The 22,510-nt window shown below is 40.8% G+C and overlaps 1 protein-coding gene across 9 annotated transcripts in view; it reads right to left on the reverse strand.

Annotated features, from left to right (window-relative positions):
- ACSL4 (acyl-CoA synthetase long chain family member 4) overlaps positions 1-22,510 on the reverse strand; it is a 76,781-nt gene that overhangs the window by 29,825 nt on the left and 24,446 nt on the right. For 3 of the 9 annotated variants that reach the window (XM_005673822.4, XM_013986330.3, XM_085006404.1), the window contains 5 exons: positions 15,517-15,569; positions 3,481-3,717; positions 2,779-2,956; positions 2,077-2,186; positions 1,823-1,961 (listed from right to left, as the gene is read on the reverse strand). In XM_005673822.4, the coding sequence (XP_005673879.1) occupies positions 1,823-1,961; positions 2,077-2,186; positions 2,779-2,956; positions 3,481-3,708 (655 nt within the window). In that variant the 5' untranslated portion in view covers positions 3,709-3,717; positions 15,517-15,569. 9 annotated transcript variants of the gene reach the window in all.

A 22,510-nucleotide genomic window follows, 5' to 3' on the forward strand; every position in this document is an offset into this window, starting at 1 on the left:
GACCTACGCCATAGCTCACGGCCATGCCGGATCCTTAACCCACTGAGTCAGGCCAGGGATAGAAGCCACATCCTCATGGAGGCTAGCGGGTTTGTAACCTGCTGAGCTATAACGGGAACTTCTGTTAATGCTCCGTAAAGACTTCTACTGTCATAGTTTATAAACCAAGCAAACAGGAACTGCATCCTTCTTCTGGTAACTAATGGATGCAGCAGCAGTAGATATATTAAGCTCTTCTCAGGCTAAGTACACAATGCAACACTTCACTTTTTGTCATCATCACAACAATTGTCTACAGGTAAAGTATCACAAAAAATATGTGTCTTGTCAACTGCAGAAATGAGTGGAACTAGGTGGAATATATGGTCCACCACGCTGTGGTTCACACAAAATTATAAGGCCCATGTCCCCCATAGTTTTATGCCACCACCTTTGGGTGAATCAAAAGAACTGGCAATAGGTCCCTACCAAGTGGGGCTTCTCAGTCAGGTATACCTGAATCCTGCAGGGTCAGCCTGGTGTTGAGTGACAATTCTCCACGGGGCTCTTGAGTTTTTGCACATCTTGTGAGCAGAGACACTGACTTTGTTTCGGACTACCTTTGCAAGGATGTTTGCACAGTGAACAGGGAAGGCAAATTGTCTCCCTCCAGAGCAAGAGCAGGCATGCTCACTGTCCAGTACAATAAAGAAAATAGCTTTCTCCAGGGCAAAGGACAGGCGTACTTATTGCCGGTTATAAAAGACGTGGGTTCCTCATCTAGTAGAGCATTGTGATCTCATTAAACATGAGACAGAAAACTATTTAAATGGGGTATTTCATTTTCTCAATTCTCATTCCTGATGACCAACTGACATTTTGCTATAAGATACATTTAACTTCTTTCAGGAGTTCCCATCATGGCGCAGTGGAAACGAATCCGACTAGGAACCATGAAGTTGTGGGTTCAAGATCCCTGGCCTCGCTCAGTGGGTTGGGGATCCAGCGTTGCCATGAGCTGTGGTGTAGGTCACAGATGAGGCTTGGATCTGGCATTGCTGTGGCTGTGGCATAGGCTGGCAGCTACAGCTCCGATTAGATCCATAGCCTGGGAACCTCCATATGCCATGGTCTGGCCCTAAAAAGACCAAAAAAAAGATTTAAAAAAAGAGATACATTTAACTTGTTTCAAATGAAATAGCAAATACCATATCAGTAGTAGAATAATTCCGAGTATGGCCTTGGCAAACAGCTTTGCATCCTCTGAGACACGATTAAAATCAGTAACATTAAGCATTATAAAAAAAAAAAGATGGAGTTCCCTGTGGCACAACAGGTTAGGGATCTGATGCTGTCACTGCAGCAGCTCTGGTTGCTGCTATGGTGTAGGTTTGATCCCTGCCCTGTAAACTTACTTCCACATTCTGCGGGCGCAGCCAAAAAAATAAAATAAGAGAAAGTTGACTGAATGGAATGCCTGAGATCTTTTCATTACATGAGGTCCAGATTGGAAGGTCACATTAGGTTTTTTGGGGAAAAAAAAGAAAAGAAAAGAAAAAGGAAAGTTTGGCAGCAAATGCCATAAGTCCCAATGAACACTTCTCAACCATTTAGGAAATTTTCAAACAGTGGTTACCTTTTTGAGGAGGAAGGGAGATAAAACCTTAATCATACATGATCTTCATAGTTTTTAAACACTCTAAACGTTATCTTTATCGAGGTATAAAAAACATTTTTTAAATTACAGAACTTTATAATTTTCATTTCCTTATGTCTTTTCCTAATCTACTGGAATAACAAGGCTTGAATAGATTAATAAGTTTGTTTTAACTGCTTTACTTACAGTTTTCTGGCTTGGATCCCAACTCTTCTACTGATTGCATGCTATGAATCTCAAATCCTTCAGGGTATTCTGTTTTATTGATGGTCTTATTGTCCACATAAATGATATGTTTCACACAGTTAATATCTACCAATGCGGTCTGTTGAGCAGAGAAAATCTAGTTATTAAACCTGTGCCTGCAATGAACTCAATTACTGAATATTTTCCTATGCTGTCAAATACCACCATGAATTCAAAGCAAATTTCATATTTACCTTAAGTTTACTCTCCAGAAGTTCAACACTAGTAATCAGATAGGTAGCCTCAGATTCATTTAACCCATGAACTACAGCTTCTTTGCCAAGTGTGGCATATAAAGTCACAACTATATAATAAAAAATAAACACAAAAGTTAAATGATAAACATTTATTAGATATACTATTTAAGTCTTCTTTTTTTTTTGTCTTTTTAGGGCCGCACCCACAGCACATGGAGGTTCCCAGGCTAGGGGTTGAATCAGAGCTGTAGCTGCTGGCCTCCACCACAGCCACAGCAACGCAGGATCCTCAACCTGCTGAGAGAGGCCAGGGATCGAACTCGCATCCTCATGGATACTAGTCGGGTTCGATAACCACTAAAGCCACGATGGGAACTCCTTAAGTCAATTTTTAATGATAGATACGCTCACAGATGCAAAGACATTTTATAATCTAATTTGATTTCATAGTCTCTGCTATTACCCTTCAAACTTGCCTCAAACTTCCTGGCAGCCACAAATTTTTCTTACAAATTCTCAGAAACCCATAAACACTGACAGTGCCACAAATGGTCAAAAGGATTCTTAAACTGGTCACTTAAGATTCTTAAGATCAATAGATTCTGAATAAACACATGCTTTGAAAACAAGAGGCTCTCGGGACGATTTCATGTGTAAGTAAAGCCCACTCCCTCCCCTCCAAAAACATGAGGCACTTACGAGGAAAGTTGTACTTGAAGCAGGTCTGTGCTGCAATCATCCATTCAGCCCTGGTCTCACAGAAAATGGCAATAGTGCTCTTTGGTTTTAGCCCCAGGGCAGTGAGTCCACTACCAAAGTTATTCACTCTGAGGTTCACTTCGAGATAGTTCATCCATTTATAATTCCCAAGAATTAACTGTTACAGTGAGACATACTGTAATATTAGCATAGGTACTCGAGCAAGCAATTACAACGTGATTCAACATGCAGACCTTTAAAAATGCTCTTAGTTGGGCTGTGGGATGGAAATCCTGTGAGATTGGATTGTGATGATCATCATACAACTACAGATGTGATAAATTTATTGAGTAATAAAAATAAATAAAGTATATTTGTATTGTGAAAAAAATAAAATAAATAAAAATGCTCTTAAGTGAATCCGGAGAAGCCAGGAACGTCTGAGAGTTTAGCTACACAGCACTGTGATCGAATGCCAGTGTTTGTTTGCTTGGCCGTGCCTGCGGCATGTGGAAGTTCCTGGGCCAGGGATCAAACCCGCGCTGCCATTACAGCCTCTGCCACAGCTGCGGCAACGCTGGAGTCTTAACCCGCCGCGCCACAAGGGAACTTCCACCAGTGTGTTTAAATGCACTTGATTTTTTAAAAAGTTAAGTGTACCTTCCCCCTTTACAAAGAATAGAAAATGCAAAAATGCTTTACCTTCTTAAACACCTTTCCATTTGGCTGCATTTCGTTTTCTTCGCTTAGGACCTCCCTGGTCCCAAGGCTGTCCTTCTTGCCAAACTTGGCTACGGCATGATCAAATAATTTGTCCAGGGTGTCTGCGCCAGGGATGTCTATGACAGCTAGCGAGTCGAAGTGTGTGACAGAGCGATATGGACTTCCAGGTTTGTCTGAAGTGGGCTTAGCTTTTATTCTCTTTGCCATAGCGTTTTTCTTCTTGGCATTGGTAAGAAAATACCATGGAATAAATATAAGGGCACTGTATATTGTTATTAACAAGTGGATAGGCAGCAAAATAATGGTGAGCACATTTTGCTTAAGTTTCATAGTGGCAAGGCTTCTAAAATGGTGTTTATTTCTTGTTATTCTTTGGCTTTGGAAAGCCTGATTTTGCTGAAGAAGGCAGTAATGGAAGCAGCAGTAAGAGGAGCAGAATAGTCAAGGCAATTCAATTTTAATGATACAGAGAAGAGTTAGTAATCTTTGGAAGCCGACAATAACGTACACCTGTAGGTGAAGACAATGAACCAGGCAGAAAGCAGGAAAAAAACAAAAACAAAAAAAAAACACAAAAAAACAAAAACAAAAGAGTATTAACAAGTTGATAGCACCATTGATTTAAATACTCAGGTCTTTATTAGTTTATATAATTGATCTGATACAAGAAAGCGGAAATAACTGGTCTGAAAGACTGGCATTTTTCATTTTTAATCATGATTGCCATAAATTTTGGAACTGAATATTCGTAGGGTTTTAGGGATACTGGTACACTCTGCACATCCTTCTGTCAGCTGAGTAACACTGTAATGCTTATAGGAGTGCATGCATATGGTACGTATGTTTGGCTAAACTTTGGGAGATAAAGAATGCCAATAATTAGGGTTCTTTTAAACATGTAAGGGTAAACTGGACAGCTTTAAATAGGAGTTGCTTCTATATCCAAAAGAGGGGGAAATCCTCCAATTTAGGTCTCGTTCTCAAAGATCCACCCAAAAATGTTCTGAGTTCTTCATTAAAGTACATTTCTCAGTCATGCTCTTAACTATCTCCTATCCCTCACATTGGAGCAATACAATCATAAAATCATGTCTTTTTTTTTTTTTTTCGGCCACACCCATGGCACGGGGAAGTTTCTGGCCCAGGGACTGAACCCATGCCAAAGCAGCAGCCCAAGCTGCTGCAGACAACACCGGATCTTTAAGCCTCCGAGTCACAAGAAAACTCCTAAAATCATTTCTTACGGGTCCACTTTGTGCACAAAATTGCATCAGTTGCCTGGGGGCGGTAGTATTAAGTCTAGAGCAGGTAAATCCTGATCTTTACTCATTACAAGTTAATACTTGTGAGCCCATCAGCACACAAGACAGATCCAGTGTTTTTTCAAACTTTTCTGCTGGAGAGGGTGGCGGCTAAACCATTTCTTCGAAGAAACGCTCAGGCAGACTTCCCATAGAGCGACACTAAAGCGGAAGTGCTTTACGACACTAAAGTGGCTGAAGCAGGGATTGGGGGGGTGCCCAGAGTCCCACCCTGGACTTCCTAGAACCCTACTCCCAAAGTGACCACCGAAGCCTTTCTGATGAAAAGTCTGCAGAAATCCCTAAGTGCTGTGGTGGGCCGTGCAAGTAACACACGTGATAGGAGCTCAGAGCGAGTGCAACGTGGCCAACAGCAACTACAGGAAGGCTTTGTGGAGATTAGATTTAAGCTGGCCCTTATGTCGGGGATCTGGAAACAAAGGAGAAGGAATGGAGGTCATTCCCAGCTGGGGAACCACATGCAGAAAGATAGAGAGGTAGGAATGCAAGGACTTTGGGAGAGGAGAGAGTGCCCAGGGTAAGGACACTCTGACTGGAGCACAGAGTACTCGCTGGCTAAACAGGCTACAGTAGCACAGGACTGACAAATCAGGCAAAAGAGTTCTGATTTGATTTGGCAGGAAACTGGAGGCCACTGCAGGTCAGAAAAACAGTGCCAATTGGAAAGGAACAGCAGGAACCGCCTCAGGGACAATAATCTCTCTCAGGGAGCTTGCCTTCAGCTGAGAAAGCTATTTTGGTGAGGGGCAGTTGTGTATTGCCACTCTAAAATATTAAAATATTGGTTTACGTTGAGGAGACAAATTGAAGCCCATCCTTCTGCAACTCTTGTGGAAATAGGCTATTGAGCCCAAGACAGCTGTTTGTTTTTATACCAGGGGCTGTAAAACGGCAGCTTATTCCTCAGTCCTGCCTCTGCTTTTGTGTATGCCCTTCGACTGAGTGTGGTGAAATAAGCGATAAGTTACAGTGAAAAGATCTGGGTTTCAGACCCCGTATCTCTCACTAGCTGGCTGTGTAGCCTTGAGCAAAACCATCCTTCTGAGTTTACGGTCTGACTAGATCAGTCGGTAGCCGTGAACTTCCTAGAGGTGATGGGCCCCTTTGGGAATCCAATGAGAACTCTGAACCCAGTTGTCCTCAGAAAAATATGCAAATGATAGACACAAATTCAAGGTATTCACGAGTTCCCTCGAATCCATCCATGAAGGCCAAAGGGTAAGACCATCCTTACACTAAGATTTTCTGGCCTAGATGATTCCCTGGGGCCCTTTTGACTTTACATTTTATGGTTTACTACACCTAGAAATTGTTTTTCTCAGTCTGACAAGTCTGGTCATTCATTTTTTTTTTTTAAGATAAGGTACGTCAAGTGTCTCCCATACTGCCTGAGTCTCAATAGGCAAGATCCCCTCTAACGACCCTCTTCTCCATCAGATGTTCCATGACCACCTAAATCCATGATAATCTTTCCTTTTTCTGATTTTCCACATCACTTGAAATGTCTGCCAATCATTCAGATCCTTGATTATACCATCATTTTAAAACATCTCAGCATCTAAGTATAGAGCACAGACCAATAGTTCTCAACCCCATCAAACCCAACATCTCTTTCTTGTGAACAGTATTTTATAATGCCCCATTATAAATCTTAAAGGATAGTCACAGATGATAGTCTATATACACACAATATTTTTAAAAATAATTCCTTCCTGGAGTTCCTGTTGTGGCTCAGTGGTAACGAACCTGACTAGTATCCATGAAGATACAGGTTCGATCCCTGGCCTTGCTCAGTGGGTTAAGGATCTGGTATTGCCGTGAACGGTGGTGTAGGTCGCAGATATCGCTCAGATCCCGCATTGCTGTGGCTGTGGCGTAGGCCGGCAGCTACAGCTCCGATTGACCCCTAGCCTGGTGAACCTCTCTATGCTGCATGTGCGGCTCTTAAAAAAAAAATTATTCCTGGTAATATAAAGAAGTACCAAAAGGCAATCAATCCAAAATAAAATAAGACGTATTTCCCTATGTAAATTGTCAGGGCAATACCAGAAGACAAAAGTCTTCAGATTGATAAAATGCCCCTAAGCGGGGAGTAACCACCTCACCCTCATCTGAGAAATTGTCAGACTTGGGCCTGCAGAAGTAGAAGACAGCTTTGGATGGGCTTATAATCTAGAAGGAATGTTTGTGTCATCTATGTCATGGCATTGCTGGCAGAATTATTTGTCTTATCCAGCTTCATTTCTATGCACATTAGGAGTTCCCATCATGGCGCAGTGGCTAACAAATCCGACTAGGAACCATGAGGTTGCGGGTTCGATCCCTGCCCTTGCTCAGTGGGTTAAGGATCCGGCGTTGCCATGAGCTGTGGTATAGGTCACAGACGCGGCTCAGATCTGACATTGCTGTGGCTGTGGCATAGGCTGGCAGCTACAGCTCCGATTCACCCCCTAGCCTGGGAACTTCCATATGCTGTAGGTACGGCCCTAAAAAGAGAGAAAGACAAAAAAAAATTCTTTGCACATTAATAATCAGTCCCTGGAATATACTCTCAACCCCCTTGCCTGCCTCCCACTCTGGTCCACTTACTCGGCTAACCACAACCTGGTTAAACCCCCGTACCCATGCAGCTGAACTTGGCTGGAGAAAAACACAACTGTGCTTTAGATCCAGGACCACGCCCTCGAATGTGCACAGAAACCATGATGCGCTGCACTAGGCCCCTCACAGGCTTGCTCTCCTGCGTTTCATACTTTGTCCTCTCTCTTCAGATCACCAAGGCTCCTCTGCTGTCCTTACCCTCAGCTGCCGAGTGGCTGGCTTAACATTTGGCTGAGAAAATGGCAACGGTTTGAAGAGAACCTCCACAGACTCCCACCAGTGTGTCCCCATCTAGTGGCATCTGTGGCCATGTGCTCTCTTCTCTCCCGTGACCAGAGATGGACCAGTGATGCTCCCAGCTAAGGCTGACCCCTTCACTCGTGTGAGACACCCTTGAAGACCTGGCAGCCCTGTTCTACCAATTCTTCCCTCTCTCTCCTGCCTTGTTAATTTCTCCTAACAGGCTATTACCTCTTTCATCTTAAAACCATTCCCTCTCTTGTACCATCTTCTCCGGCTACAGCCCCATTTCTTCTCCTTCTCTGCAGGACTTTTAAGGAGCTGTGTCAGCTCTGCCACCCCGTTCTCTTCTCTTTTGTCTTGAACCTGCCCAGCCTGGGCTTTCCCCGCATCACTCCATAAAATTGCTCTGATCAAGGTCACCGATGACATCCATGTTGTCAGATACCCAGGTGAATCAAAGCTCAGTGCTCATCCCGCTCGACCCACCACCAGCCTTTATCCCTGGTGACCCCTCTTTTCCCTGGAAACTTCACCTGGCTTCCAAGTGATCCCATTCTTCAGGTTTTCTTATGACTTGCCTGGCCATTCCAGTTCCATCTGCACTGCTTTTTCCTCACATCACTTTGACCACTAAATGCTACACTGCTCAGTCCCTGAAGCTCTCTTTGATCTACGCTCGCTCCCATGGCAATGTCACTTACTCTCACAACTTTTCAATAGCACATAAATGGTGCTGACTCCCCAAACTTCTCCCCTTAGTCTGGAGGCCTCTCTTAAACACTAGGTCTGTAGACCCAACCATTTCCTCGACCAATCCATTTACAATCAGGTATGTACTCCAACTTAATACGTATGGTCAATATTGATCATCCTTCCACAAACCCATCCCACCCAGTCTTGCCCGTCTCTGTACTTCCAGTTGCTTGAACCAAAAACCTTCGATCAGGTGCACTTTTTGCTCCTCTCTCTTCTGCCCACATGCCACATTCCATCTGGCAGCAATCCTACCAGCTCGACTTACAAAACAGATATCAAATTCCATTACTGCGCACCACTTCCACTGCCACCGTCCTGGTTCAAGCCGCTGTCATCTCTCCCCTGGATAAATGCAACAGCCACCTTGATCTCCCTGTTTCCACCTTTACAATAAACTCTAAAGTCAGCAGCCAGAGGGCTCGAGCTGAAGGGGAAGACAGATCATGCCATGCCTCTGCTCAGACCCTTTCAAAGAATTCCCATAAGACCCATTCAGAAGAAAAGTTGCTCCTCACTCCAACCTATGACATAGGATCTTAGGTTTCCCACTTTATATCTGACACTTTCCCCTGGCTCATTGTGTTGCACTTCTTCTTGCTCTTTGCTGTTTGTGGAACATACCAAGCATGACACTGCCTCAAGGCCCTTGTGCATGCTATCTGCTCTGCCCTGAACATCCTTCTGAGATATCTATCTGCATAGCTTATTCTCTCACCTCCTTTTTTCTTTACTCAACTGTCATCTTCTCAGGGAGACCTTCTCTAGGCACTCTAAAAATCACACCCCCACCCGACCCCTCCAGGGCTTCCCATCCTTTTCTCGCTTTATTTTTCTCCTTGGCCCTTACCACTACTATGTCATAGGCTTTATTTTTTGTGTTGGTCATCAAGATCCCCATTAGAACATAAAAGCTCCATAAGGCAGAGAGTTTCCTGTTTGCTGCTGAATCGTCCTACAACAGTATCTCCGTGTGTTAGTTGTTCAAGAAACTTGTTGCCTGAAATGAGAATGGACATGGCCATTGCTCTGAAACTAGGAAGTAAAAAGGGATGTTAAGTGCAATAGCCTGAAGACAACCAATGCCCGTCATCTTTTTAAAACATCCCTTGTCCACCCCAACACTCTGGGAAATGGTATATTCTTAAAATCCCTGGTGATTCAATTTGAACATGCTGTCAATGGCTTGATAGAAAATACAAAACTGGAAAAACTGCCTGCTGCACAGAGGGAAAAGACTGGTGTTAGAAAAGCCTGAAGGTTAGAGAATTTGTACTAAGTGCCTCTTCGTGATGCCTTCCACAGAGGTGTGCTGTCCGGCCACGTATGAAGAGGGATGCTGCTGTCACACCATTAGCAGGACATAAACCCTGAGTTTGAGCTTCCTTGAAATCAAGTGGTGCACTTGTATTTCAGCTGGAAAAGGGCAGGGCATCGGCTTCAGTCGGGGAATAGCTAATCATTCCTGTTGATGCCCAGATTCCTTATGGGAGTCAGGTTAATAACCACTACTGAGCATGTGCTCTGGGCTAGTCACTGCGCTGAGCCCTTTAGGCACATTATTGCATTTAACCCTTCAGAAAACTCCTGATAACATAACCGATGATACAACAGGTTCAGAGAGATTCTTTGCCCAAGGTAACACAGCTACGTAGGGATTTTGACCCAGGTCTAGCTGATTTAAAAATCCATGCTTTAAGCCCTACTGTCTGTAACCTTGGTCAGAGTGATATAATCTAAATGGTGAGAGTGGCAAACTTTGTGTATGAAGAATCCTGTTGACACTTTGAGCAATGATCTGTCCTACAGCCTAAGGTATTTTTATAGAGGAAAAAAAAAAAAGCCCTTTAGGAATCTAGTAAGTCCTAGAAGTTTAAGTGAAAATCAGCTGCAGTTTTACTTTATTTTTTTTTTTTGTCTTGAAGGCAGGTTGAATGTTAAGTATTTCAGTCCAGTTACTTCAAACACTCTGAGATAGTTAGGTTAAACGCAAAAAAGCATTAGTTACTACATAAAGTAAACAAACACTACATACTGATTAAAGTCTGAATTTAAAAGAAGAAATCATCTCTCCCAGAAGCATGTGACACAACACCCATTTAAGGATTAAAGAGAAAAACAAACTGAAGTTAATTAATGCCAACACCTTTTCTTAAAAAGATTTAGAAAATGGACTAAACCAAGCAAGTATCCATGCATCCACCAAGTTGAAACACGTGGTAGGGACAAATGAACATCATCTGTCCTTGATATAACACCTCATTAAAATGTAAAAAATATCAATTTGATAATCAGTGATTAACTATGTCACTTGAAGAAATCACACTTTCAAATCACATACCACTTAAGGGTAATTTAAATACCACATAAAGATGTAATTTGCCTTCTGAAAAGGATAAGCTGTATCCACTAAAAAAGCAATTATAAAAATTCTAAGAGATTAAACAGAGAAGCATACCTCTGCACTTTAAAAGATCTTTTCTTTTCTTTTTTCTTTTTTTTTTTTTTGTTTTGTTGTTGTTGTTGTTGTTGCTTTTTAGGGCTGCACTTGCAGCATATGGAGATTCCCGGGCTAGGGGGTTGAATCAGAGCTACAGCTGCCAGTCTACACCACAGCCACAGCAACCTGGGATCCGAGCCACATCATCTGCAGCTCACACCACAGCTCATGGCAATGCTGGATCCCTAACCCCCTGAGCAAAGCCAGGGCTCAAACCCACATCCTCATGGCTATTAGTTGGGTTCGTTACTGCTGAGCTACGACAGGAACTCCTAAAAGATCATATTTCTACGTAGATATTACAGCCCTTCTGTAAAGGGCTGGAGTGCTTTTTTTAAAAAAGAAAAAAATCCTATTTTCTTTCACACACTATTAAAAAGCTCCAAATGATTTTAAAATATATAGGAGAAAGCTCACATACGTGTTCAAAAAAGTGGCTGCATTTGCTTAATGAAATCAAACTTTGGATCTATAGTACAATATAAGGAACTTTATATTTTCATATTAAAACTTTTAAAATGTTAATATTTTAAGAAAATAAAAGGCATTAAAAGTAAGCATTAAAAGTAGTTTGCTCTCCATCAACAGGACAGAATAATCATGTGAAATATAGATCCATCTGCCCCTTGCAAGTCTCATCTGACTCAAAGCTGGTAACTAATCGATATGAAATACAGTCAAACTTTAAAGCCAGCATACAGTAATTGTAATAAATGCATTTGAACTCTAAGAACAAACAGAAACAAACACCAAGGGTGAACACATAGGTGCACTATTTCCCCCACACACACACTGCACTGTTTCCTTCATCACCTGGAGAGATATTAACTCCTGAAGTCGCCATCCTGCTAGTCTCTTCCCGGCTTTCCCCAGCAAAGAAAAAGCTGCCATGCTGAATATGCCCTTTCAGGCTCTAGCAAAGGTTCCCTCCCATAAGCCAAGAACATCCCAGTATGCATCAGATAATGCTTTTTTTCTAGGTCATAGCATAGTATAATTGGGATCCTATCTATATATGTTGAAATGAGATCTAGGAGCCAATGTTGCGCCTACACACTTCACACATGTTGCACTTAATTACATATCTCTTCTTCGTTTTAAGTGATCGCAACACACTTCATTTTAAAACATGTAGCTTTCTAAAGTCAGGAGTGGGTTGGGTATCATTTAATCCAAAGCCTACGTGTAAGGAATTTTTGAAGATAAATCATGTTAGAGGTGGCACCACCTGACAAAGCAGCATGTTACAATCCAATTTGATCAGACGTCATGAAAAGGGGGAGAAAAACTAAGTCCTAGGAGCATATATTTGGGGAGGAATATAAAGGGTTCAGTGCTGTAGAAAGGGAGCAGACAGCACAATGACAATGACAATGACAATTCCAATATCTTGCAGCTGCTGCCAGAGAGGGTCTGCTACAGGACCCTGTATACAAAACCCCGCTGCTAAATTAGACAGCCCATTACGCAAGGTGTAGACTTAAATTTTGTCTGTAATGTCTTCCATTTACCGGGAGTTTCCTTCTCTATGATCTTAACAGAACTTAATCAAAACCAAGTGATTCTGAGCTAAACTTTCAAATTAGCTCACAGCTATATGTGTTTCATCTGAATGAGAAATACACAGACCCCATCTCCTGTCATCTAACCTATTTATTATGCATCTATCTCCTACCATCTTATCTTATCTAATCTTCTTATTATAATAAAACAATACAACTACAGGCTACCAACCATGAGCACCGGTTCAAAAAAAAAAAAAAAATCCAGAGTTCCCGTCGTGGTTCATTGGTTAATGAACCCGACTAGTATCCATGAAGATGCGGGTTTGATCCCTGGCCTCTCCCCGTGGGTTGAGGACCCAGTGTTGCTGTGAGCTGTGGTGTAGGTCGCAGACTCGGCTTGGATCTGGCATTGCTATGGCTGTGGCGCAGGCCTGCCTTTGTAGCTCCAATTCAACCCCTTGCCTGGGAACCTCCATATGCCTCGGGTGTGGCCCTAAAAAGACAAAAGACAAAAAAAAAAAAAAATCTGAAATCAGCAGTGATACTTCCCACAGGAATGTCTTTGTGTTCCAGGGAGAATTTTGCAACACATAGCTTTTTTGCCATGTGACCTATCCTCCGCATTAGCTGGAGGTGGGGCCAGCCTAATAGGTTAGTTCTTTGTTAACGTTATTTCCCTGTACTTCACACGGTTAAAAATTATAGGACAATGTAGTCTTAAACCATTTTTTACAAAATGGCCAAATCAGTCACTAGCATTCAGCTACCTGGCCACCATAATGTGAAATTGCATTGTGGTAGGAAACAAAACAAAACAAAACAACCTCACTCTGCTCTTTAGTATTAAATATACTTTATAACTGAGACAAATAAGAGAACGCAAAGGCTGATAACTCTGTGGAAGACTGAACTCTTACAGCCATTCCGTCAACTCTTAAATTATTTGCGTTAGTAAAGAAGAGAAAGGCACAGATATTCCAAGGACAGCAGAAAATTCAGATTGTGTTTTTATTCTTAACATTTCCTTTTGGGTGTGCCTGACATTTGAGAAATTGAAGGACTTTTAACTAAAGAAGGAAGCCACACGTGACCAAATACAAGAAGCCACGGAAAAGGACTCTTTAGTTAATGTCTCCGTGTTAGGCAAGGGGAATACTTTCCATTCTGTTCTCTCTCCACGTTCATCTGTTTACCTGGCCCATGCATGCTTCACAAATGTGAGTGAAGCAAGGGAGATAAAGGGATTAGGTTTGAAGTGTATTTCTGGGATAGCCAAGGCCAAGGCAGAGCTATGCTAACTGAAGTGGAATCTCCTAAGCATCTGTAAACTCCTATACACAACTGGCCAGATGCTCTCACTAATGCTTTTGGCAACTCCTAATCCTCCACCTTGGTGGTTTTTTTCTCTCACACATCTAGATGGGCTGAGGGCCAATTACTGTAAATTTTTATCTATCTGTGTAGGGTGTATGTGTGTGTGTGTGTGTGTGTGTGTGTGTGAGAGAGAGAGAGAGACAGAGAAAGAGCGCTAATTCTGGTCTGTTGATTAAAGCCTTTGGTCATGTTTAAGATTTTTCTGATGCAGGCTAATCAGTAGACTTTAGCACTTGGACATATAAGAACATTGAGTCTTTTTGAATTTCTTTATACTTGGAATTCAAAAATATTCATTAGCATATAAGAACTACTAGACTGTTTCAATTTCATAACCTATTATAATGAAAGCAATCCTTGGAAGACAAGAAATACAAGAGAGGCAGCATTCTATACAGGGTTTTAGTCCTGGTTCAGCAGCTTGCTGAGCTGTAGGATCTGGAATAAATTAAATAACCTCTTGGTTGTTTCCTCATCTGTAAAATGAGAAAGTTGGATTCAGATTGTAAGATATCGTGGAGCAGTAAAAGTTTTAAAAATGAAGGACAGTGAGGGCAATGACAGGTATAGACATTAAAAACAAAAAACAGGAGTTCCCATTGTAGTTCTGCAGGTTAAGAACCCTAGTATCCATGAGGATATGGGTTCAACCCCTGGCCTCACTCAGTGAGTTCAGGATCCAGCATTGCTGTGAGCTGTGGTGTAGGTTACAGATGCAGCTCAGAATATGCGTTGCTGTGCCTGTGGTTAGGCTGGCAGCTGCAGCTCTGATTTGACCCCTAGCCCGGAAACTTCCATATGCTGGAGGTGTGGCCATAAAAAGAAAAAAAAAATCCCCCAAACCTATCATTTACTACCACTATCATTTCATAAAATATAGAACATGTCAAATTCCCCAAAATTAGAAGTATATATCTTATAATAAGAAGCAATTCTTTAAATGGAAAAAAGTTGAGCTTTAAAAAATACCATGGCCTACAGTCCTTATTTTCCTCACTTCATCATAGGCCAGTAAAAACTCTTCACTGGCCAGGGTACGGGTCTCAAAGTCAATGTTTGGGAACCCCTGGACTAGGCAATTTTCAAGAGCTAAGGCTCAAACACTAAAATTCTAATTTTAGGTGCTCTGTTACATCCTTTCATTCTATATTATGGTCTAGAGTAGGTGCCTCAGTGAAGGACAGTACTATAATGCTTAGATTCTGGAAGATCAGAAATATCTTTAAATCAGTTTGAGAAATAGTACCTAGAATAAGCTTCAATTTATTGGAGAAAGTAGACACTACTACAGATTAAACTCCATCTGTTCCCTGGACACTTCCTACTAAGCTCATGTTTACAGATGAGGAAATAGAGGCAAAGGGAAGCTAAGTAGCTTGTCAAAAACCCACAGCCTATATGCCTCCATAGTCAGAACTGAAACTCCAACCTGTGACTCCATTTTTGATGATACTCAAAAGGAAAAGACTGTATTGAGATTTGAATTATCACTTCCCCTTTCATAAACGAGTGACAGATGGTTTAAATTTTAGAAGCTGCACAGAGCAAAAGGTTTTCCTATTTTAATTTCCCAAATATTGCCTTTTTAACACAAACATAAATATTGGCAGGGTTTTTCCAAAATAAAGAGGAAAGATGACTATGAGTTTGGTCACTTAATTTTCTCCAAAAGCGGACAAGATTACAAATTTAGAATTTTTAAAGGACAAATACTTACAGATTTCTTCTTTTTCTCTTAAGAAGAACCTGTCTATTGTTCGTGCTTTCAATCTGCAATAAAAGACAACATGTATGGGTACAGTGACATGAGAACAGATCTTTAAAAAGAAACTTTCGGAGTACCCGTCGTGGTGCAGTGGAAACGAAACCAACTAGGAACCATGAGGTTGCAGGTTCAACCCCTAGCCTTGCTCAGTGGGTTAAGGATTCGGCATTGCCATGAGCTGTGGCGTAGGTCGCAGATGTGGCTCAGGTCCTGCATTGCTGGGGCTGTGGCGTAGGCCGGTGGCTACAGCTCCGTTTCGACCCCTAGCCTGGGAACCTCCATATGCTGCAAGTACGGCCCTAAAAAGCAAAATAAATAAATAAATAAATAAGCAGAAGGCTGAGTAGACACTTTTCCAAAGGAGACATACAGATGGCCAAAAGGTACATGAAAAGGTGCCCAATCTCACTAATCATCAGGGAAATGCAAGTCAGAACGACAATGAGACAGCACCTCACACCTGTTAGAATGGCTGTCATCAAAAAGACAAGAGATAACAAGTGTTGGTGAGGATGTGGAGAAAAGGGAGCCCTCCCACACTGTTGGTGGGAATATAAGTTGGTAGGGCCACTATAAAACATAGCATGGCGGTTCCTCAAAAAAATTAAAAATAGAACTATCATAGGATCCAGCAATCCCGCTCCCACTTCTGCTTATACATGCAAAGGTAATGAAACAGGATATTAAAGATCTCTTCAATGCACTTGTATGTTTATTGAAGCACTATTCGCAATAGTCAAGACATGAAAACAGCCTAAGTGTCTGCCAAGGAGCGACTGGATGGAGACAATGTGATGTATATATCCAGTGGCGCATACTTGGCCACGAGAAAAAAGGAAATTCTGCTCTCTGCAACAGCATAGATGGACCCTGAGAGCATTACAGTTAGTGAGATAAGCCAGATAAAGAAAGACAAATAGGGTGTGATATCACTTATATGTGGAATCCAAAAAAGCTGAACTTAAAGAAACAGAGAGTAGAATGCTGCTTGCCAGAGACTGGTTGGGGTGGTAGAGGAATTGGGGAGATGTTGTTAAAGGGTTCAAGGTTCCACCCAGAAGATGAATAAGTTCTGGGGATCTAATGCACAGCGTAGTAATTACGGTCAACAACACTGTGTTGTACACTTGAGAATCACTAAAAGATTAGGTCTTAAATGTTCTCGGCACAAGACAGACATGATAGTTAGGTGACATGATAGAGGTGTTAGCTAATGCTAAGGTGGTAATCTGTAAAATACAAAAATATACCAAATCAACCCATTGTGTGCCTTAAGCTTATACAACGTTACATATTGATCATAGCTCAATAAAAATATATAATTAAAACTTTTAAAAATGACAAGTAGCAGGAGTCGTGATCTTAATGGTTTCATTTGTCCTTCTTAAGTCTCCCACAGTCAGGAGAGGAGCCAAGTTCAGAGACAAAGTCTGACTACAGGAGACGAGCCAACGAGACCGACTAGTCATCCCTGCCCTCCGTGCCTGCAGGAACCCAGCCATTTTCGCATGAAAACCAAAAAACGAACAATTTCCTTTAAACAATGCAAAGCTCTTTCCAAATTTGAATACAGCACTGGTTTAAGGAGAAATGAGAGGTATTTTTCATCAGTCTTGTGATGTTCTTTAAGATCTATACACTATGGAAGGTTCAGTACCTATTTTGGTCGATGCAGGAAAAAAACTACCATCTGAATACTCAAAACACTAAAATAAGATCCTTCAGTAATTCGATACTGTTTACTTACATTTCAACATCCCTGGGCATGATATTATGCTTCAATTTTATATCCATCCAGTAGTACTCAGTACTATTTGCATATTGATTATGAGAATAACATTCAAAAAATTTTTAAATCTAGACACCCCAATGGAAGTTATAAAACAAACATCCATATCACCACACATACTAGCCAGTATTAACTCAGTTAATTTTCTCCTTTGCTACCACTAAAAGGATGAAGGAAAGAATGGTTTATACCCAGACCTATCATGAACTCAGTATGCCTCTTGTTTCATGAAGTTAATATCCATAATCTACTTTGGGGGGGGGGGATGTTGGCTACAGTATCAGTACCTATGTGAATACAAGTGGTTAAGATTATTTATAAACAAAAAAAAGATTATTTATAAACAGAAGGTGCAGCTATTTAACATTTTCTCCTTTTTCCTCTGAAGGCTAGCATTTGATATTAACACCAAGAGGAGAAAACTTTGCATGTGCATTTTTTTTTTTTTAGGGCCGCACCCACAACATAGGGAAGTTCCCAGGCTAGGGGTCAAATTGGAGCTGCAGCTTCCAGCCTACGCCACAGTCACAGCAACTCAGGATGTGAGCAGCGTCTGTGACCTACACCACAGCTCATGGCAACACTGGGTCCTTAACTCACTGAACGAGGCCAGGAATCAAACCTGCATCCTCATGGATACTAGTCGGGTTCATTACCACTGAGCCACAACGGGAACTCCCTGCATGTACATATTAAAAGAAAAGTCCTGAGAGCTCAAAAAGAGATTGCTGGGGAAGAAACACTTCCTATTTCTTAAGCAAATGTATGTATTTCCCCCACAGATTAATTCAGAAAACTAACAAACAAAAACCAACCTTCTATGACATCATGTAACTATCTATAGGTGGTGGGGAGGGGATACAAAACTATCCCGTGGTTTGCATAATTTGACAAATAATTTCACCAGTGAATGTTTGCAAAGGAGACTTGAGGCTTGGTCATTGGTCCTAAGAAGGGAGATGTTGTAGCGGATAATTCGAAGCGTGTGAGGGCTCTCTCGACTAGATGAGAGCCCCAGCACCAATGTTTGGCTCATCTGCAGTCTCAGAGCCCTCAATCAATTGGGCAGGACAAAGCAACTCTCGGTTATTCTTTAATACAAAAGACAGACATAATTTTTCTCAGTGCCTATAACCTTAAAGGCCATTTCTTTCATCATAAAAAAGCAAGCAAGCAACAGCTGCCCAGTAGATAAAACATAACCAAATCACATTTCCTAACCTAGCCTAATTAAGTTTCGCTATGCAACAGCAAAAACTGACCCTGCACGCGCCTCTTTTCCAGGCCCCCTCTCGATAAAATAGCATCCTCCTCTTAAAGTCATTCTATGAAAATAAATTGAAGAAATAATGTGATATAAAAAAACTAAGCAGATTATCACCATGCAGGTTCTATGTACAGATGATCAGGAATAGGGATGATCTGGCTAAAATTATAATGCAAATTCTAATCATATTTTTCACTTTCATGGATATGCAAGCTTTTGCAACATAAGGAAGCTGGAAATCCTTAGCATAGCAAATTTTTAAACAGACTGAAGCACATAACATGGTTTGTTTCCACTTAATAATCACCTGAAGGCCTGAAAAAAAAAAGGGGATAATACAGCATCTTCAGCTTATCATCTTTCAATTAGGGAATGAGGCAGCACTGAGAAAGCCTTACTCACCAAAAACCAGGGAGCAAAACAGTATCTGAGCAGCTAACAAGAGAGTGATTAAAGGAGAAGCAATACAAATACAAGGCAGTGTTGTTCAACCTCATGTTTTGAGACAGACTTCAAAACAAACCATCAATGTGTTTCGTTTCTGCCCTCTCTGCAAATGAATTCGTCTGCTAACCAATATTTTAGAAACATTTTTCTAGAGGTCAAATCAATACTAAAAATGTGACAGCAACGTTTGGAAATGTTTCAGGCATGACGAATCCTCCTCCTATACTTAATGTCTCAAAGACCAATCTTAATAAGTTTAAAAGAATGTTTCGGAAAAGAGTGGGAAATATGTTTTAGACAGAAAAATAGATTTTTAATTTTTTGATTCAAGTATAGTTGATTTATAGTATTGTGTCGATTTCCGCTGTACAATAAAGTGCCCCAGTCATACATAAATACCATTCTTTTTCTCATATTATCTTCCATCACGGTCTATCCCAAGAGACTGGATATAGGTCCCTATGCTGTACAGCAGGACCTCATGGCTTATCCATTCTAAATGTAATAGTTTGCATCTACCAACCCCATGCTACCAGTCCATCCCACTCCCTCCCCCTCGGCAATCACAAGTCTGTTCTCCATGTCTGTGAGTCTGATTCTGTTCTACAGATAATTCATTTGTGCCATCTTTTATATTAAGAGAGGGAAATAGTAACAGAGTCCTAAGCACATTACATCCAAATCTAAAAGCAAATTTTGGAAAGTTCCTTACGAAACAGTCCCCTAAGTAATAGTCTTTTATAGGTCTCTAGATATACACATACACTGACAAGAACTAGTGGAGAAAAACTGCCATGCTAGACAGATGATAGTTCAAAGATTGGAAATGTTGAAATCAAAAAATAACACGGGTATAAAATAGTAATGTATGCCTCTATTGTATACACATATATTTGAGTGGGTACATATTCATAGAAAAATTAGCAAGATATGCACCAAATAATGCTCGTTATTGTTGTGTGGTACAATTATGAGTGAATTTTACATGCTTTAGTATTTTATATGTTTTTGTATTCTTTGATTTAGTATCTTCCAAAGTTTCCATAAATAAGCCATTTACTTAAAAATTAATTTTTAGGAGTTTCTGTCGTGGCATGGTGGAAATGAATCCAACTAGGAACCATGAGGTTGCGGGTTCGACCCCTGGCGTCGCTCAGTGGGTTGGGGATCCGACGTTGCCGTGAGCTGTGGTGTAGGTCACAGATGCAGCTCGGATCCTGTGTTGCTGTGGCTGTGGTGTAGGCCGGCAACTATATCTCTGATTCGATCCCTAGCCTGGGAACCTCCATATGCCGTGAGTATTGCCCTAAAAAGCAAAAAAAAAAAAAAAAAAAAAAAAAATTTAAATTTTAAAAATCCTAAAGGAATAAGAAAATGACTCATTTAAAACAGACCTGCAAGTTCCTGCTACTGCAATGGATTAAGGATCTGGCATTGCCACACCTTAGGCGTAGGTTGCAGCTGTGGTTCTGATTCAATCCCTACCCTGGGAACTTCCACGTGCCACATGTGCAGGGGTGGGGGGGGCAAAAACAGGCCTATATGAATGTCGTAAGCTAGTCAAATTACTGGAGAGTACTGATCAGAATCTAAGCTATAGTAGAGTACTTTCTTTCCCCCTTAAGAATATACTTGATTATAAGTGGTCCAGGAGCTTTAAATGTTCCTAAGATTGTGGGTCACTTGCTTCGTAAATAAACATTAAACATTAAAGAAACAGTATAACCTATGTAAAACTACCCAAAATCTATCATGGACAGTGTAAAGAGTATGGAGATAATTCCAGACTCTAGACTAGTCACAGACTAGTCATGGATTAAAATGCTGCTTCATGGAAAAGTTAGGTAACCCAAACCAGAAAGTATTTTATAAACTATTTGTGATATTGCAATAAAGCTGCTTGAAAAAGCGAACATTACAAATTATCAAATACAAAGAGAAAGTCATCCTGTTTAGTCAATCCTCTAGAAACACAGCTTTTAATGGTGGTGTGGATACCCTTGAGGACTTTTTTTCTAAGCATGTTCTAATACACACACACACAATTTTAAAAAAATTGAATCATACTGTACATACAGGTTTACAACTTATTTTTTTCTTTGTAAAAAAAATGAGTCTTGTAAGTCTTTCTGTGCCAGAACACACAGATCTAACATAATGCTTTTTAATACCTCAGTTCTGTGGTATTCCATTGTATGACCATATCAAAATTAGGTCTCACCAACCTTCCCTTTTGATGGATATTTTGGATTTTCTAATTTCTCATCATTAGAAATACAGCAACGAACATCCTTAACTATATATTTATACCAGTCCTTCTGCCGGATATATTTCTTGCAAAACTGGTAGGCCAGAGGGGTATGACCATTTTAGATTTTAGGTTATTAAAACTGTTTTTCAGGTCTGAAAACAGAGACACCACAACTGTAATGATCATACTCAGCATCCAGATCTTGGGTTTCCAATAACCTTTCTCCAGTAAAAGGAACCAGGAGACTTTGGAGAAGCAGTTGTTCTAGAGCCAGGGCAGAAAAAAATTGCAAGTTGGCTCTGGTATCTTCTGGGGCCAAAAGCTAAGGAAGTACTTTGAAAAACAAGAAGATAGAGACACATTGAAAGGACATAGGGGCCAGCTCAAAAGTGCTCCCAATGATCAAAGCAGGAACAATTTTAGCAAAACACATAATAGTATTAGATTATATTCCAAAGAATAAAATAAATATCCTTAAGCCCATATTGATACAAATGAATGATTGAGCAAATAAACAAATAAAGGAGAGAGAAGGGAGAAATCTTCCCTACAGAAGATTTCTAATTAACAAATGCGGAAGGAATAAAGGAAATAGAAAATCTCCATTAGAACACCACAGTAACAATTGCTGCAGGTAAAATCTATCAATGGATGCTAATACTGGTAGGTGAAAGTTTAAAGGTGAAATTGAATATATATATGTGTGCATGTGTATAGCCTCAAAGTATTGCCTCTGTGTATTAATACAATATAGTATGAGTATTAGTATTTATTAATTACAGAGAAAAAAATATAACTTTATTATGGACAAACACAGTTTAGCCAGGCGTTCTAGGTTACCATAGTGAGTGACAGGGCTCATCAACATCATGTGCCCCCTGACACAATGCACTTGACAAAGACACAGCACAGCCTCTGTGGTCTTCTTGCTCAAATAGCATAAATTCAACCTAACCATGAGAAAACATTAGATAAGCCCAAATTAGGAACATAATACAAATTAACTGGTAATCCTTCAAAGTTGTCAAGGTCATAAAAGACTGAGGAACTGTTGTGGGCTGGAGAAGACGAAGGAGACATGACAATTAAATACAACGTGAGGAGTTCCCATTGCGGCGCAGTGGAAATATATCTGACTGGTACCCATGAGGATGCAGGGTTCGATCCCTGGCCTCGCTTAGTGGGTTATGGA

This window comes from Sus scrofa, chromosome X (genome assembly GCF_054392235.1).
Source record: "Sus scrofa isolate SSC_HxYL_T2T_F1_AM1 chromosome X, Sscrofa_HxYL_maternal_Yorkshire_Landrace_v2.0, whole genome shotgun sequence".
NCBI classification, from domain to species: Eukaryota; Metazoa; Chordata; class Mammalia; order Artiodactyla; family Suidae; genus Sus; species Sus scrofa.